At 37.6% G+C, this 18984-nt stretch overlaps 1 protein-coding gene across 2 annotated transcripts in view; it reads left to right on the top strand.

Moving 5' to 3' along the window:
- The window catches only part of LOC121319097 (guanine deaminase-like), a 73268-nt gene that overhangs the window by 27364 nt on the left and 26920 nt on the right, over positions 1-18984 (top strand). For both annotated transcript variants that reach the window (XM_041256293.1, XM_041256296.1), the window contains exons 8-9: positions 5355-5462; positions 5917-6014. In XM_041256293.1, the coding sequence (XP_041112227.1) occupies positions 5355-5462; positions 5917-6014 (206 nt within the window). The remainder of the gene's footprint in view (positions 1-5354; positions 5463-5916; positions 6015-18984) is intronic.

Genomic DNA, 18984 nt, shown 5'->3' with positions numbered 1-18984 from the left:
TACCGCTCTCCAGCCCTTCGGCGAACAAACTGTCTTCTGCTACAGCCAAATATTTCAAATTTTGACTCATCAGTCCAGAGCACCTGGTGCCATTTTTCTGCACCCCAGTTCCTGTGTTTTTGTGCATAGTTGAGTCTCTTGGCCTTGTTTCCACGTCGGAGGTATGGCTTTTTGGCCGCAAGTCTTCCATGAAGGCCACTTCTGACCAGACTTCTCCGGACAGTAGATGGGTGTACCAGGGTCCCACTGTTTTCTGCCAATTCTGAGCTGATGGCATTGCTGGAAATCTTCCGATTGCGAAGGGAAGTAAGCATGATGTGTCTTTCATCTGCTGCATTAAGTTTCCTTGGCCGACCACTGCGTCTACGGTCCTCAACGTTGCCCGTTTCTTTGTGCTTCTTCAAAAGAGCTTGGACAGCACATCTGGAAACCCCTGTCTGCCTTGAAATTTCTTCCTGGGAGAGACCTTGCTGATGCAGTATAACTACCTTGTGTCTTGTTGCTGTGCTCAGTCTTGCCATGGTGTATGACTTTTGACAGTAAACTGTCTTCAGCAACCTCACCTTGTTAGCTGAGTTTGGCTGTTCCTCACCCAGTTTTATTCCTCCTACACAGCTGTTTCTGTTTCAGTTAATGATTGTGTTTCAACCTACATATTGAATTGATGATCATTAGCACCTGTTTGGTATAATTGTTTAATCATACACCTGACTATATGCCTACAAAATCCCTGACTTTGTGCAAGTGTACCTAGAAGAATTGATGCTGTTTTGAAGGCAAAGGGTGGTCACACCAAATATGGATTTGATTTAGATTTTTCTTCTGTTCACTCACTTTGCATTTAGTTAATTGATAAATATAAACTATTAACATGTCTATATATATAAAGCATTCTTACTTTATAGCATTTTTTCACACCTGCCTAAAACTTTTGCACAGTATATATATATATATATATATATATATATATATATATATATATATATATATAATATATTACATTTACATAATCGTAAATCTCGAAAAACTACTGACTTCTAAATCTTTTGTAGTCATTTTTGTATTACTTTAGTATAAATACATGTTAATTTGGATTCATATGTTGTTTTTTTCTGACTTTATGTGAACGAAAAGACACAAATTCGCCCGTTTTCTCATTGGAAACAGTGATATTTTGAAAAAACAAAGTTTGTGGGGAATAATAGCCATTTTTCTATACTTTTGAGGCATAAGCAATTAGGAAATAACACTTACTACCCAGGAACAAAAAAAATATATATATATTTGTTACACAGTGTTATCAGTAACGTGTTAGAACAGCCCATTGCTTCTTCATTTCACATTGTTTATTAAGTCCCTTCTCTCTTTGTACTTTGTACAATTAATCATAACTTTTTACTTTGCTGCATTCTAATCTGTTATGGCAATGTCATTTTATAAAACATTTTGTTAAACATTCTGTAACATCGAGGGACAGTGCTTAAAGAAAGGGGCTTTATACCAGGAGCCCGGCTCAGCCACATTGTATGTGCTCCAGGGTCACGTTGCACCAGCTGTGTGTAAATTGTTACACTTATTGTTATACTTATAGCTTAGTTAAAACGTAAGTCTTTAATGTTGATTTTACACATTACTACCTTTTCACAAGTTACACCAACTATGACAGTTATAAGGTAAGACTAGTTGTTGCTTAAAATTTACTCATACCTTTAGGGAGGTGTAAACTCTTCATAGAATAAAATACAAGGGGAAACGACAACATTTGCTACGTGAGCTTCTCTTTGAAGATGATTTTGTTCATAGTTTTCGTTGTCATCGAATCCTTCAGGGCCACATACCTCTTGCTAATTATAGGACATCCTTTTAAATCATATTAGATTCTAAACTTTCTTATAGGATTTAATACGATAATAAAAATCTTATAGGAATAATTTCTAATCTGATGTGAACTGTCATGGCTGTTTTGTCAGCTTGACTGTCATGACACACACACACACACACACACACACAGTGTCACTGATAATGAGAAAGATAAGCCACACACACACGCAGACAGACAAAAAGACACACACATACACATAGTGTATAAGAGATGCTTAGTTATAAAGTAATTAGTAACAACTAAATACTGAGTAGATACTTTACGTTCTAACTTAGGAATGAACTTATGTATAGTTGGTGCAGCTCAGCAACTCATTGAACCTCCTTGTGCTCTGTCCTTTGGATGAGACATAAAACAAATGAAGTTCTGCTCCCAGGTGGTGTATCCGGTAAAGGCAATCCATCTGGAGTGCAGGGTGGCACCCTATAGCCTGGAGGTCGGCAGTTCGGGGCGGTGCACAATTGGCCGAGCACCACCCAGGGGGAGGGCTTAGGTCGGCTAGGGAGTCCTCGGTTCACCGTGCACCACCAACATGTGTAGACTGGCCGGGTGCCTGCGGGCTTGCCTATAAACTGCCCAGAGCTGCGTTGTCCTCTGACGCTGTAGCTCTGGGTTAGCTGCGTGACAGGCCTGAAGAGTGAAAAGAAGCGGTCAGCTGACGGCACACGTTTCAGACGACATTGTGTGTTTGTCTTTGTCGCTCCCGAGTTAGCGAGGGGGTGATAGCAGTGAGCTGAGCCTAAAATACAATTGGCTATTTCAAATTGGGAGTAAAACGGGTAAAATCAATTGCTGACTACTAAATTTATTTAAAAAAAAAAAAAAAAAAAAGGTCCCATTGGAAGTGACTCTGTTGCATTTAAGATCAACTATAATTTAATACAAGTAAATTTACAGTCAGGTGCTGAAAGCGATAACTTACTGTTGCATATAACTAGGGCTTCTGTTTTTCAGGTTTTATTAATTGTAATTTTCGGTGCTTATTTTTAACTTTACAGTACTTACACATTTACACTAGAACTGCTGAGATTTCGGACTACATAGAATAGCCACACCCACAAAATGTGTGGCTCCATTTTAAAACGGCTTTGATATAAAAATGAAAAACAAACAATCACATACAACTTAGTATTTTTATTTATGAACATCATACATAACATTTTCAGAGCAAAAACACCATATTTAAATTGAAAATCAAACTTTTTACAAAACAAGCACAAATACATAAACATGAAAAACTAGTAATAAAATAATACACAATAAACCTCTGTGTAAACAGGTGTAGAAAGCTGTATGCACATATAAAATTGTAAAACGTAAATAACTAATATAAAAATAGCATAAAACAAACATATACCTTATGCAACGTGAAAGCGCTTTGAGTGAAGTTCAAAGGCTCTGTCTGTCTGTTCAGAGTTCTATCACAGCTTTCCTAGTACAATCGATGCAGAAAACACGCTTTTTAACTGTACCAGTGAATTTGCCACAGACTGCCTTCTCACAACGGGCGCAGACATCAAAAGTTCTGTTTTTATTGCATTTAGCAACCTGGTATTGTCTTTTATTCCTTGTGCCAGTGGGTGCAGTGCTAGCTGAAGGTTGAGGGACATTTGCTAGCCGGCTTTCGTTTCTCTTATTAAAATGTTTCTGCCGTAGCTCCAGAGCTAGCTGCAAAATGAAGTCCCTCCGAGGCCACCTGCAAGTATCACCTTTGACAGAATACAGCTGTGCCATTTGATCCCGTATATCCACAACATTCTTCGCTGCAAAAGCCATTCAAAAAGCGGCTGTGGTGGTGCTAGTGTTAAGTGGTACTTTCTTTTCTTTGCTGTCTTCCACAACAAAATCTCTATGGTCAAGGGCACATTCTTCTGGGGTTTTTGTGTGTATGCATTTTTGTACATTTCGCCACAATTCTATTTTAAATCTTCTATATCTTAACTGTAATACAGCTTTAAATCCTGATTGTAATTTCATTTTAAATCTCGCAAGTTGAGTCTCCAATAGAAATGTAGGAATGTGCTGTCACTCAGTAGTTGGGGCGGGTTTAAAATATTCAGAACGAATCAATGATAGATGCAAGTCAGGAAGGCGGGACATTGCCTAGCAGCACCAGGAAATGTATTTATTATTATTTTTGTAGTAGGTTTATTTTTTAATGGAAAAAGGGTAACGGCAATGTGAATTGATTATCCATTTCCATAGTTTTTCTGGTGTTTTTCGCTGTTTATTGGCTATCCAGATGTCTGTTCACGATACGTGTGTGTCCTCTCAGTGCCTGACACTACAAAATGGGTGCATGCAAATGACACTCTTATTGAACTGAAACCATGGCCAAAAAATGCAAAGGTTGTGTATGTGGCCTTTTATCAACAGATCTAATGATTTACGATTGGAGTACATTGGAGTAAGTTGAGAAAATCAGAAGATTAAAAGGAAAAAAATACATAATTTCTAGCATTGACATGTTCATGTCATTCACTTTATGATTGTTGTGCATATGGATGATTGACTCCATAAGTTTGTAGCCAGGTATATAAATAAATATTTTGGGAAATGTACATTCTTTTTATCCCATTGCTATGCTTTTATACTTTTGAACCAAAGTCAAAATCATGTATTATGTGAAAAAAGAAGTGATATCTGAAACAAAAACACATTGAAAATGTGAAAAAAAGTTATCAAAAGTACCCAATCACTTGAAGTAGAGATATCAAAAACACAAACCAAGTTTCAAGAAAACATTAGGGCAACCTTGCCCAACACAAAGCAAATAGGCACAACTGTAAAACTGATGGGGGTCCCCAATTGTTTCTACTAACTTGGCTTGTGTTTTTGATGCAAGTTTGATCCACTTTTATTGTGCCTGAAAGACATAAGCCAAGTTTCAAGAAACAATTGGGGCAACCTTGGCCCCCACTACTTTGACAGTTGTGTCTATTTGCTTTGTGCTGGGCAAGGTGTTTTTGATATCTCTAATTTAAATGGCTGGGCATTATTGATAACTTACCGTTTTTTCACATTTCCAATGTGCTTTTGTTTCAGATTAAATGAACATTGATAAACAAAATTATCATGTCAGACACCAGAACATCAAGCAAATGAAAACAGAATAAAACATTAAACTTTTCCCATTGATAAGCCTCTATTGTTATTGCCAGCAATTGAGTGTGTGGTATTTTTCATGCCAGTAAAAGCCATTTACCATCATCAAATTGTTTTATGAATCAGTTTAAGTGTATGCAAATGAGGAAAAGGGGCGGTTTTGACGGTACTGCCTTCCGTCATGATAATGTAACTACCATGACAGTAAACCCTATTTATGAATAGGAAAAAAGTGCATCGTGATGGTAACGGCCCCTACCACCATTGAACCCCCAATGTGTTTAATAAAGAACGCTGTATAGAAACTGTAGTGCAATTTTCTAAACATATGAATTTTAAATATGATGTTTGATTGTATTTTACTTAGAGCCACATAAGTGAAAACACAGAGGAGGTGCAACTTGTAAAGGAAATGTTTCCCGACTGCAAGTCTTACACAGATGTATATAACAAATGCAACCTTCTGACTAACAAGGTAAGCAGACTAAAGCACTATCTAAAATGTGCTTCCCTTTCTCTCTCCCTGTTCTGCACATTTTGAGTTTGTTGTAAGTGATGGCTGGTTTTACTTGACACCTATTATCACTAATCTTCAACTATGTAATTTTAGCTTGGTTAATGTAGTCCTAGTTGCAATATTACTTTGGTTAAAGATTAGTGCTAATATGGCTCTATGTAACCAGCTCTCAATGTCCTTATTAAACAGGTAACAGTTTCAAAAAAATGTAGCTCTGTTGAGTTTTTAAATAAATGATTAAGCTTTTTAATAATACAAATAAAGTTAATTATTCTGTCTAATGTAAAGGTCTGAGTAAGAAGGAAATGGGCATTAAAATCCCTAACCATAGTTGGAAATCATTTGTTGATTCAATTTTTTTTTTTTTTTTCCAGTACTGTATCTTTTCTAAATATCAATATATTTTTTACAGACTGTGATGGCACATGGTTGCCATCTCACTGATAAAGAACTGGACATTTTCAATCAGAGAGGTGCTGCAATCTCTCACTGCCCTAATTCAAACCTCTCGTGAGTATAGCTGTTATTGGTAATTTAAACCTGTTACATCATGTTGGAATTCTGTGAAAGAATCTCTTTGGGCAGGTTTGTGTCAATCACAAGAGAACAATCATCGTTATACCTGTGCTAACAAATAGCCTTTAATAAGAACATAAGAACATAAGAAAGTTTACAAACGAGAGGAGGCCATTCGGCCCATCTTGCTCGTTTGATTGTTAGTAGCTTATTGATCCCAGAATCTCATCAAGCAGCTTCTTGAAGGATCCCAGGGTGTCAGTTTCAACAACATTACTGGGAAGTTGATTCCAGACCCTCACAATTCTCTGTGTAAAAAAGTGCCTCCTATTTTCTGTTCTGAATGCCCCTTTCTCTAATCTCCATTTGTGACCCCTGGTCCTTGTTTCTTTTTTCAGGTCGAAAAAGCCCCTTGGGTCGACATTGTCAATACTTTTTAGAATTTGAATGCTTGAATTAGGTCGCCGCGTAGTCTTCTTTGTTCAAAACTGAACAGATTCAATTCTTTTAGCCTGTCTGCATATGACATGCCTTTTAAGCCCGGAATAATTCTGGTCGCTCTTCTTTGCACTCTTTCTAGAGCAGCAATATCTTTTTTATAGCGAGGTGACCAGAACTGAACACAATATTCAAGATGAGGTCTTACTAGTGCATTGTACAGTTTTAACATTACTTCCCTTGATATAAATTCAACACTTTTCACAATGTAGCTGAGCATCTTGTTAGCCTTTTTTATAGCTTCCCCACATTGTCTAGATGAAGACATTTCTGAGTCAACAAAAACTCCTAGGTCTTTTTCATAGATTCCTTCTCCAATTTCAGTATCTCCCATTTGATATTTATAATGTACATTTTTATTTCCTGCGTGCAGTACCTTACATTTTTCTCTATTAAATGTCATTTTCCATGTGTCTGCCCAGTTCTGAATCTTGTCTAGATCATTTTGAATGACCTTTGCTGCTGCAACAGTGTTTGCCACTCCTCCTACTTTTGTGTCGTCTGCAAATTTAACAAGTTTGCTTACTATACCAGAATCTAAATCATTAATGTAGATTAGGAATAGCAGAGGACCTAATACTGATCCCTGTGGTACACCACTGGTTACCACACTCCATTCTGAGGTTTTTCCTCTAATCAGTACTTTCTGTTTTCTACCTGTTAACCACTCCCTAATCCATGTACATGTGTTTCCTTGAATCCCAACTGCGTTCAGTTTGAGAATTAATCTTTTGTGCGGGACACAAAAGCTTTCCGGAAATCTGCATAAACCATGTCATATGCTTTGCAATTATCCATTATCGATGTTGCATCCTCAAAAAAATCAAGCAAGTTAGTTAGACACGATCTCCCTTTCCTAAAACCATGTTGACTGTTTCCCAGGACCCTGTTACCATATAGGTAATTTTCCATTTTGGATCTTATTATAGTTTCCATAAGTTTGCATATAATAGAAGTCAGGCTTACTGGTCTGTAGTTACCTGGTTCAGTTTTGTTTCCCTTTTTGTGGATCGGTATTACGTTTGCAATTTTCCAGTCTGTCGGTACCACCCCTGTGTCAAGAGACTGCTGCATGATCTTGGTTAGTGGTTTGTAAATAACTTCTTTCATTTCTTTGAGTACTATTGGGAGGATCTCATCCGGCCCAGGGGATTTATTTATTTTAAGAGCTCCTAGTCCCTTTAACACTTCTGCCTCAGTTATGCTAAAGTTATTTAAAACTGGATAGGAACTGGATGACATGTGGGGCATGTTGTCCGTATCTTCCTTTGTAAAAACTTGTGAAAAGTAATCATTTAATATATTTGCTTTTTTTTTTTTTTTCTTCATCTACGATTTTGCCATTTGTATCTCTTAAACATTTAACCTCCTCTTTGAATGTTCTCTTGCTGTTGTAGTGTTGGAAAAACATTTTGGAATTGGTTTTAGACCCCTTAGCAATGTTCATTTCTATTTCTCTCTTGGCCTTTCTAACTTCCTTTTTGATTTGCGTTTGCAGTTCCATGAACTCTTTCTGTGTACTTTCTTTTTGGTCCCTTTTTAATGCTCTGTAAAGTGCCTTTTCTCGCTGAATATTTTTTTTTTAATTTATCTATTAAACCATTTTGGCAATTTAGTTTTACATTTAGATTTGTCTACTTTAGGGATGTAATTGTTTTGCGCCTCTAGTACTACATTTTTGAAGAACAGCCATCCTTTTTCTGTGGATGCTTTCTCTATTTTACTCCAATATTTTCCAATATTATAGTTTCATACCTTCATAGTTTGCTTTTCTAAAATTGTAAACCTTAGCTTTAGTCCTTACTTTTGGGGTTTTAAAAAACACTTCAAATGAGCCAATGTTGTGGTTTGAGTTTGCTAGTGGTTCTCTGACCTCTGTTTTAGTTATTCTGTCTTCATTATTTGAAAAGACTAAATCAAGGCATGCCTCCCCTCTAGTCGGTGCCTTGACAAATTGTGTTAGGAAGCAGTCATTTTTCATTTCCACCATTTCAATTTCATCTGTCTTGTTTTTTTTGCATGGAAATATGTCTGAAAGCCGTATCTTATGTTCCAGAGATTTCAACAGTGAAGATCCTGTTTGCAATGCAACCCCATGCAACTTTTTACTATACCTAAACAAAACCCTTAAAAAAAATGACTGGAAAATCAGTTTCAGTGAATCTATTTCTGGGGTAACTAACAAACTGTTTAAGAAGTTAACATTATTACTGTTTAATAGATGAACATTCAAATCATTTTTTGCTTTTTATTGAAAAACTAAATTCAAATGTGAATACTTCCACCACCAGAACTAAATAGAAATGGACATAAGTGACTAAATATTCCAAATTCATTTTAAATAAATTTTCATACAACAAACATTAATTTATTGATTAATCAACACCAACATTAGTGAACGTTATGTTTTATTATCATTATTTTTAATGTATTTGCCTGATGTCTTAATCCAATTCAGCATAAAGGAGTACAGTTTATACAATAGTAATAGACACACCCCTCATTATTTCGCTCCTCGATATGCTGCGGATTCGGATATATTGCGGTCGTGGAGTTGTCTCCCCATTTTTACTGTTTAACTGCATATGCCTTAGCTGCTATATACATAGGCACTTACAATTACTGTTCTCATTAGGACTAAAACCTCAGATTTGATATAAGTAGTCCAGGGTGTTACTTTGAATTAAAACCCTGAACCATGCCTGTGCTGTCTATACTTTGGAAGATAATGTGATTTATTTAAGGCCATAGCCCTCCTGGCGGAAATTGCCTGTGGAAGTCTGGGGGTTTAACAGGTTAAAAGATGAGAAATGACTTTTGCAGTAGCTTTATGAAGAGGGAAAAGTTCAACCCAACAAGGCGATACACATTCTTCTTGATAAGAAGCAATACAGCTTTATCTACGGGTTAAAGTCCCAAAATAATAAACACAGTTATTAAACACATAAAAGACACATGATCACAAGGTTACAGTGAGTGCTAAGGTGCAAGTGGTGAATATGCAATGAATTTGTGAACATTGATGCAGAGTTGTCTGGGTTTGCGCCGTCTTAAGCGACAGCTTCGGATTGTGTTAGCCTCCTTAATAAATAACAAACAGTACAATTATACTCGACAAAACAAGCACTAAACACTCAGTTATATTTTGCTCATTCTTTAGCGTTCTCTTAACCATAAACAAGGGAACAGATCATCTAGCCACATCCACTATTTGTACCTTCAGTCACGCCCCCTTGGTTAGCAAGTGCAATCGTTTCGCCTCCAATCCACAGTTGCCACATCGCTTTCCCTCTGGGGAAATGACTTAATGTACCAAGGTTGTGCCCCCTTTCTAGATGGCCTACTTCCACCTAAACCTGCGAATGATTTGCCGGGCCATCCAGTCCAGGGCACTCTGTTCTCTTTATACTGCAACCTCACCGACCGGCAGGAAGATTTATCATCAAGAATCATTCTGTCTGTCACAGACCCATGTCACATTGTGCAGCAGATGGGACCTATACAGTAAATTATCAAGTTGTTATGGAAAAGACAGATGAAGACTCAAGGACCGTACATGTATCTCATCTTAAACCATGTTACCCTACCGCTGCAAAACTCTATGCTCAAGAACTGGAGAAAGTATTGGGGCTATGAGATACGCCCTTTTTTTCGGTTTCATTCGGCTCCTATAGGTCTCACTCGGCCATTGAAAGGTTTTCTCAGCTTTTTTCCAGAGAAAAAACAACTAGAGACCTGTGCGTTATGTCTTTTTGATGATGTCGGACAAGGTCTGACATTGGACTGGAAAGGGAAAATTGTAATGTCGAACCTGTTCCAACACAGCACCGCAAAGGGTTAATATCCAATAAAGAAAGACCGCACCCTTTGGCAAACAGCCATAAATGAGTTGCTTACCTCATGGTTATAAAACACTGTACCATTCTGTGTCCATGTCATAATTTTGCACGTTAAGCAGAATTCTGCTCACCCCGACCCTGAAAGGATATACACCCACAGTACAGGGAGAGGAACCAAATCTGCTCATGCACTCCTACTTTCACAGCCTGGTTATAGCTTAGCATAGCATTGTACAAAGACAAATTAGCAAAAGCATTATACCCTTATGATATTAACAAGCATGATCAGTCAACGTTATTCAAGTCATAACTGTCATTTGTATCTAGACATAATATCAACCTGAAGTTTACAAAGATATTTTAGTTTTATAAAAAACACTTAATCATATTGAAAGCAGAATATGTTATATTAGATTAATAAAAGTAACTCCTGATGTGCCAGTAGCCAATCAGTGACAATAAGCATTGTCTCTTTCTCTGCGGTATGCAGCTCTTGCAAAAGGAGGTACTGCAATACACTGGTAAATGAAATTATCCTACCCTTCAACACATTTTGCTACAAAAGAACTCATTACTGCAGCATAAAAACCAACATCTTACAACATTTAATATCTTAAAATTATTTTTCCCGCAGCATCGCCTCCCTTAGTCCAGCAAGTTCCTTTTGCATGTCCTCTACAACCATAATTAGAGCATTGCTTGGCCCCACTTTGGCCACCCTTTGACTTACCGCCCTGGTGTTGCCATTAACTCAGCGTCTATTCTGTATTGCCCTGTTAGTCCCTTGCACTAACACCTATTTCATTTCCAATCTTATTTATGGTTCAATCGTCACATCTATCTAGTTGGCATCACCTCTGTTATGTATGCAGATACTGTATTTGACCGGCTGAAAAACAAACTCACAAGAAACTCCGTAAAACATTAACTGTGATAAATATAAAACGTCTTGTATCCTAATGTTCCAAGGGATCTGACACCAACGTGTATATTCTAAACCACATCAGAAGTACTTGTTACTCTGTTGCTGCTTCTGTCTTTCAGCTGATGCACCCAACTCACTCTGCTGCTGCAGAGTTGAAATCTTTGTAGATCATTCTAGCTCTGAGATCGATTGTGTAACCTCTTGTTCCCATAACATCCATGCCTGAAATGTTACCCTCCTCATTTTTAATTTTTCAATTTGTGTTTTCAATTTACTTATTGTAACAAATGCTAATTTGTAATTTAAAACTTACTATCCTAATTCATGCACCAATAAGCAGTTTGCTACCTGCTCTACTTAATTGGATGGCAGAAAACCTGGCCAGATTATCAAAATGTAATGAAAGCTTATAAAAATGTATATATTAAAACCACAAATGTATTTTTTTCAGAGGTTTCCTGGTAAATGTTGAAAGTTATTGAAATCTTCATATATTCTGTTTTCCATATATAACATATTAATTATTATCCCTGCATCAGTTCTCCTATTTATCTAGTTAATTGTTTTTAAGTGTCATTATAGCCATGGCCTGGTTCAACTTTAATTGATTATCTTTGTCTCACTAAGCCACTTGGCAATTTCTTTATTTCAGGCACCTGGTTAAGAGGGAGTCAGTTTTTGTGTAGAGGGGAGAGAGAAGGGTGTGGTGGCTGCCTGTATTTGTTAGAAAAAGTGTTTTCTAACTACTACTTTTGAAGAATAAAAAAAAAAACACTTAGGAAAAAGTTTATATCAAAAAGCGGAATCAGTGCTACAATTAACTTCTTTAGCTGAGTTTAAACTTTGCTTCAGCAAATTAATAGAGATTTATTGAAGTCTTTATGTCCATTTGTATGTCCATAATATGGATTATTTGTTGGACGGACATTTCCAAACCAGGTTGATTTTGCTGCTGTATCGTTTCCTGAAAGCTCATGAGATCAAAACAATTTACTCTTTTTTTCTGCTACTGGAGTTTTTTTTTTTTGAAAATCAACTTTTATATATTTTGTTTTTCTGTGTTTTTTTTTTTCTTAATCACTTGGATTGGTTATATCCATGTCTGCATCCCTTTCCCATTTTATGCATCTTGTGATCGCAAGACAAAATGTTTTTCCTTCCAATTAATTAATTTTGTGCCTAGGACACAATTTTGCGTTAACACAACCACTTTTTTTCCTTAATCACCTGCATTGGTTATACAGTGCTGGGAAAGTCTGTGAACCCCAATGATAATTCTGGAAATTCCATAGCTTTACCATGATAGCCTTCTTGAATCAAAATATTTATATTAACCAATTCCGTGTGTTTTGAAACAAAATGATGTATGAATCACACAAACAATGAGTAATTAAGATTCAGGGTAGGTAAAAAAGTAAGTGAATGCCTGGTTTTATCAGCCCAGTTAAGGGGACAATTAGATTCAGGTGTTTAAATAATTAGGTAATTAGGGTGATTTGGGGAGGCCACACCCTATATAAAGATCAGAAACTTTTTGAGTTTGGTCTTCACCATACAGGTGTGTGGAAACACATAATGCAGTGATCAAAAGAAATCTCTGAGGACCGCAGAAAAAACAATTATTGATGCTCATCAGTCTAAAAAGGGTTACAAAACCATTTATAAAGATTTGTGGCTTCACCAATCCACTGTTAGACAGATAGTCCAAGAACAAACCGGAAAATCATCAAGGAAGTCACAAAGAACCCCCGAGTAACATCCAAGGATCTGCAGGCCACTCACGTCTCGGCTAATGTGAGTGTTCATGAATCAACTTTCAGAAAAAGACTGAACAAGAATGGTGTTCATGGAAGGATAGCTATGAGGAAACCACTGCTCTCTAAAAAGAACATTGCTGCCCATCACAAGTTCGCCAAAGAGCACATAAATGATCCACAAGACTTCTGGAACAATGTTCTCTGGACCGATGACTCAAAAGTAGCACCTTTTGGCCTCGATGAGAAACGTTGTATTTGGCAAAAACCAAACACTGCGTTCGAACAGAAGAACTTCATCCCAACCGTCAAGCATGGTGGTGGGAGTGTAATGGTTTGGGGCTGCTTTACTGCCTCATGACCTGGATGGCTTGCCACCACTGACACAACCATGAATTCTGCATTGTATCAGAAGATTCTAGAGGAGAATGTAAGACCATCTGTCTGTGAGCTGAAGCTGAACCGTAAGTGGGTCATGCAGCCAAACAATGATCCTAAACATACAAGCAGAGCTACAAAAGAATGGCTGCAGAAGAGGAAATTTCGCATTTTAGAATGGCCTAGTCAAAGTCCGGACCTAAACCCCATTGAAATGTTGTGGCAGGACCTGAACCGAGGTAGCCATTCAAGGAAACCTCAACTGTCACCGAGTTGAAGCATTTCTGTAAGGAGGAATGGGCCAAAATTCCTCAAAACTGATGTGAGAGACTGACCAACAGTTATAGGAAATGCTTAGTTGAAGTCATTGCTGCTCAGCGGGTGCCACCAGTTACTGAATCTAAAGGTTCACATACTGATGAGAAGCATCCCCACAGCATCATGCTGCCACCACCATACTTCTCTGTAGGGATGCTGTGTCTTGAGGCATGGGCAATGTTAGGTTTGCGCCGCACATAGCGCTTTGAGTTTTGACCAAAAAGCTCTATCTTGGTCTCATCTGACCACAAAACCTTTTCCCACATTGCAGCTGGGTCGCTCTCATGCTTTCTGGCAAACTCCAGACGTGCTTTCAGATGATACTTTTTGAGTAACGGCTTCTTTCTTGCCACCCTCCCATACAGGCCAGTGTTATGCAGAGCTCTTGATATGGTTGACTGGTGCACCATTACTCCACTCATAGCCACTAAACTCTGTAGTTCCTTCAAAGTGATTGTTGACCTCTGTGGCTTCTCTCACAAGTCTCCTTCATGTTTGAGCGTTGAGTTTTGAGGGACGGCCTTTCCTTGACAGTGCCTGGGTGGTGTGATGCACCTTCCACTTCCTGATTATTGATCCAACTGTGCTCACTGGGATATCTAAACACTTAGATATTATTTTGTACCCTTTCCCTAATCTATGCATTTGTATTGCTTTATCTCTAACTTCTGTAGAATGCTCTTTGGTCTTCATTTTCCTTCAGATTCACAGCCTTACCAATGATCCTTCAACAGTGGGGTTTTTATCCAGAAAATATGACAGCAGCTTTAATGGTTCACAGGTAGAGGCCAATGGTAACACTGTTGCAGCAGCAAAGGTCATTCAAAATGATCTAGACAAGATTCAGAACTGGGCAGATACATGGCAAATGACATTTAATAGAGAAAAGTGTAAGGTACTGCACGCAGGAAATAAAAATGTACATTATAAATATCATATGGGAGATATTGAAATTGGAGAAGGAATCTATGAAAAAGACCTAGGAGTTTTTGTTGACTCAGAAATGTCTTCATCTAGGCAATGTGGGGAAGCTATAAAAAAGGCTAACAAGATACTCGGATACATTGTGAAAAGTGTTGAATTTAAATCAAGGGAAGTAATGTTAAAACTGTACAATGCACTTGTAAGACCTCATCTTGAATATTGTGTGCAGTTCTGGTCACCTCGCTATAAAAAAGATATTGCTGCTCTAGAAAGAGTGCAAAGAAGAGCGACCAGAATTATTCCGGGCTTAAAAGGCATGTCATATGCAGACAGGCTAAAAGAATTGAATCTGTTCAGTCTTGAACAAAGAAGACTACGTGGCGACCTAATTCAAGCATTCAAAATTCTAAAAGGTATTGACAGTGTCGACCCAAGGGACTTTTTCAGCCTGAAAAAAGAAACAAGGACCAGGGGTCACAAATGGAGTTTAGAAAAAGGGGCATTCAGAACAGAAAATAGGAGACACTTTTTTACACAGAGAATTGTGAGGGTCTGGAATCAACTCCCCAGTAATGTTGTTGAAGCTGACACCCTGGGATCCTTCAAGAAGCTGCTTGATGAGATTTTGGGATCAATAAGCTACTAACAACCAAACGAGCAAGATGGGCCGAATGGCCGAATGGCCTCCTCTAGGGCAATTTTTGTAAAGCTTCCACAGGGGTTGAATACTTATGCAAGAAATATATTTCAGTTCTTATGTTCTTTAAGTCGTGTGTTTAACAGTGGCATGTTTTAACTAAGACTACAAAAAATATTTTTAGTATACAAAATTAACTTTTGTAGAGTTACAATCCCGTAAAAGAAACTATAGACTGTTTCTGGCAAGAGCCTTGCACTGGCCCTGTGAAATTCAGATTCATTTATTATAATAGAGTATTAACTATAGGTATGTGTAAGTGCTTTGAGGGGGTGCAGGCCATCAGAACCCCAAGAACCCCTTGCAGGCTTGATTACACACACAAAACTATATTTAATTCTTTATTATATATGGAGAGTTGTAATTGACCGCACACAACACAAATGTTGTAAAGCTTTAGAAGTATTATTATTGTTTGTTTTTATAAACATTCATTGCAAAGTTGAAATGTCCTTTGTTTTCTTGTTCCTGAATAAACTCCACCTCTGCATATATCAATAATCTAAAGTACTGGTATTTCAGCTCCATGAGAATCAGAACAGCTCAAGCTATGGTTCTGTAGGAAAATTTGTATATATAATATGTACGCTGTGACAGAGTAGGGGGAGGCAAATGGAAATATAGTCCTGGAGATAGAATAGTTTGGGTTGGAATTATAGCCAGTAGCAGAATCACCTGGCTCTAATATAATGAGATGTACCTGCCTGTAATTAAGCAGGCAGATAGAAACAGGTCTGAAATGTGGGTTGAGGTCTGTCTGCCTCTGGTTTGGTATTGTACTGTATGCAAGTGTTTTGTAAACGGCTTAGACGTCCGATTATTAGTTACAATGTAAAAGTTTAAATAATGCTTCTTGGTTGAGTTAGACTTTTCTTTTGTGATGACAGTGATGAAGGTCCTGAAAGTGGCAAAGCATGCCCACTTTGCCATAACGTGTATTATAACAACCACCTTTAGTGGAAACGCCAAACTCTAAAGAAGTGTTACCTCCCTCAACCAATTGCATAAAAACATTTAATAAAGGGGGAAAGACGCAGGATCCTTTTTAAGTTATAATTACTGAAAAAATAGTAGAGAGATGCACCAATTATTTAAACCAGACAATAAATTTACTGATTCTTCATATGCAAATGCACAAAAAGTATGTCCACACAGACAATGAGCGCTTCAGTCCCAGTCAAAATAAACATACAAATTCAGCCAGTAAGGCCATGTCCTGAACAGAGTGAAAGCACAAATAAACAAAACCTCTGCTTCAAAATAAGGTAACAAATAAAATAAAAATAAAAAATAAGAATAAATTGAAACGATTTCACTATTCCTGGGTACCCGTTTGCTTGTAGATCCTTGATCCCGAGGTGCGTGAGAATGATACCCGAAACTTTTGTCAGACCATTTATTCAATCACATCCAAACATTTGCATTCATTCGAATGCATTGAGTTTGGTAGTAAAATGAGCCAACAGATTGGTGCTGGTGATAAACATCCTGACTTTAGCAAAACAGAACAAAAAAGAATAAGTTTTACTAATTTGAGCAAGGTCTCCCTCTCTGTTACGCTCACAGCATAACAAATGCTCACAAAGACCATAGAGTGCACGGGTGTGTAGCTCGTCAAAGAGCCTGCGGAAACGCCATGGAAAAAAGTAATGAGCTCCCTTTCTGGCGCAACCATTTATAGGAAGAAACAAACGAAATCTCCAATTGAAGAGATGCGGAATAATTATCTGAATTATTGAGAACGGATGAATAGAAAAATAGGAAACGGAAACCTGGCCAGGTTTTAGTGCTGTCCAATTAAGCAACAACACATGGTTATTACACCATATAAAATATTTAATTTAATTTATGCGGCAGGTGCCACAGTATAATAGGGTTATGATAAATATAGAGTGTGTGGTGTTTTTATGGCACTCCTCACTTTTACCGAGGTCTGATTACTGTCTTTTAGTGTAGACAATAGCTTTGCAGGGGTTTGAAAATAGGAAGGTGCCTATACACCTTGTCAACAAATCAAAACACAAAACAAAAACCTAGCTCACTCTTGAGCATTAACTACACTAAACTAAACAATAATTAGTCCAAGCTAATAGTCGGGTGGCTAAGCTGTTTACCAATCCACCACAAAGTACAAGGTTAAAGTTGTCGAGTACCTTCAGGTTTCGTTGGCTCACCTGATGTAGTGTTTTTTTTTGTTGTTTTTTTTTTTTTAAGAATGTTCGTCAGTGAGTATGTAGATTCAAGAAAATGCACAAAGTCCTTTTCTTCAATCATTAACTGTTTGTTAAAATAAATGCAGGGGTATATCCAGTCCCAACTACAGAACAGACAGATTTTCCAAAGTTCTTACAACTTTACAAGATGTTAAATACCTCTTAAAGTAGTTTCCCTCCCCTATTTCTGGCACGTAATCAATGATAAAGAGACAACGTCCTGTGGCTATGCCTCGTTACTGGGTACCAAAGTTTGTGTGCGTCTAACTCTGAACTCACAATAACTTTTTTGACTGGTCAGTCTACATAAATTATGGTTTTAGACAGGCCTCTTATTCAGTTGTCTGTAAAGTAATGGGGGCCCTGTTATCCTTTTACTGCCTGCTGTAGCCTTGTCTCCTTCTGGCCCAAGCTCTGTTATCACTGTAAAGTGAATCATCTGTCATTCTTTTCCCTACTTGGGGTCCTGCTAGTCTAGTAGTATTGCTATCTCCTACTGAACTAACAGTTTACCATACTCTGTCAATCGCTTTTCAGAAAATTACACGAGTACAGCTCTGCCAGTCCAGACGCATAGAAAACTGCTACACAATACTTATTTAATGGTTAATTCATGTTCTCCAACAACCCACTTGTGTGCAGGGTTTCCCTTCCTTTTATACAGAGGCTAAGTGTATACAGGTGCTGGTAATTGAACAGCCCAGAGTCTGCGTAATGCCTGATGGGAAATGATGTACCCCCAGTTTAAAATCAGGACTAAATTTCCCTCTACCCAGATTTCAAGAGAAACATGCCTTGCTGAACTCCTGAGCTAACGTACCTTCTATCGATTATTTTACCCCTCACTACCACAATGACTACAGTCAGATGTTTAGCAAATAATACAAGATAGTACACAACGCTTTCTTATGGAATTTGTTTTTTATGTGTGTAATGCCATGTCCTGGGTTTTTGTTTTCCTGCGCTTTTTTTTTAAATATTTTTTTGGTGGTCACATGAAACTGTCTGCACTTGCAGTGCTTCAACACAAACTAAAATGTTTGTGAAAACCCAGTTTAAGAAAGGTGCAGAATTATTAATAGTCGAGCGAAACTGGAACTCGCACAGAAACATTTAAATACACCCTCCCATATTTTAGTATGAATTAGGTTATTTACATTCGGAAGGGGTATCTTTCTTCCTATAAGAAAACTACATAGAAAGCCAAATTACATGAACTGTACCATACCATACCAAAAATACCATGAGAAAAAGGTAAGACTTTCTTTTTTTTTTTCCATGAAAACCCCATCAGTGAGTGTTGTCACCACTGGCCCTGTTTTGGCTGTACATCATTTTACATATTGTGGTGTCGTTTTTGTGGTGTCACTTTCTCAGTATATAAAGTACAGTATGACTTCTACAGTTCAATATCCATT

The sequence above is a fragment of the Polyodon spathula genome, chromosome 1, assembly GCF_017654505.1.
Source record: "Polyodon spathula isolate WHYD16114869_AA chromosome 1, ASM1765450v1, whole genome shotgun sequence".
NCBI lineage: Eukaryota > Metazoa > Chordata > Actinopteri > Acipenseriformes > Polyodontidae > Polyodon > Polyodon spathula.
Note: the sequence above shows the minus strand (reverse complement) of the source record. Positions and strands in the feature narration are given on the sequence as shown.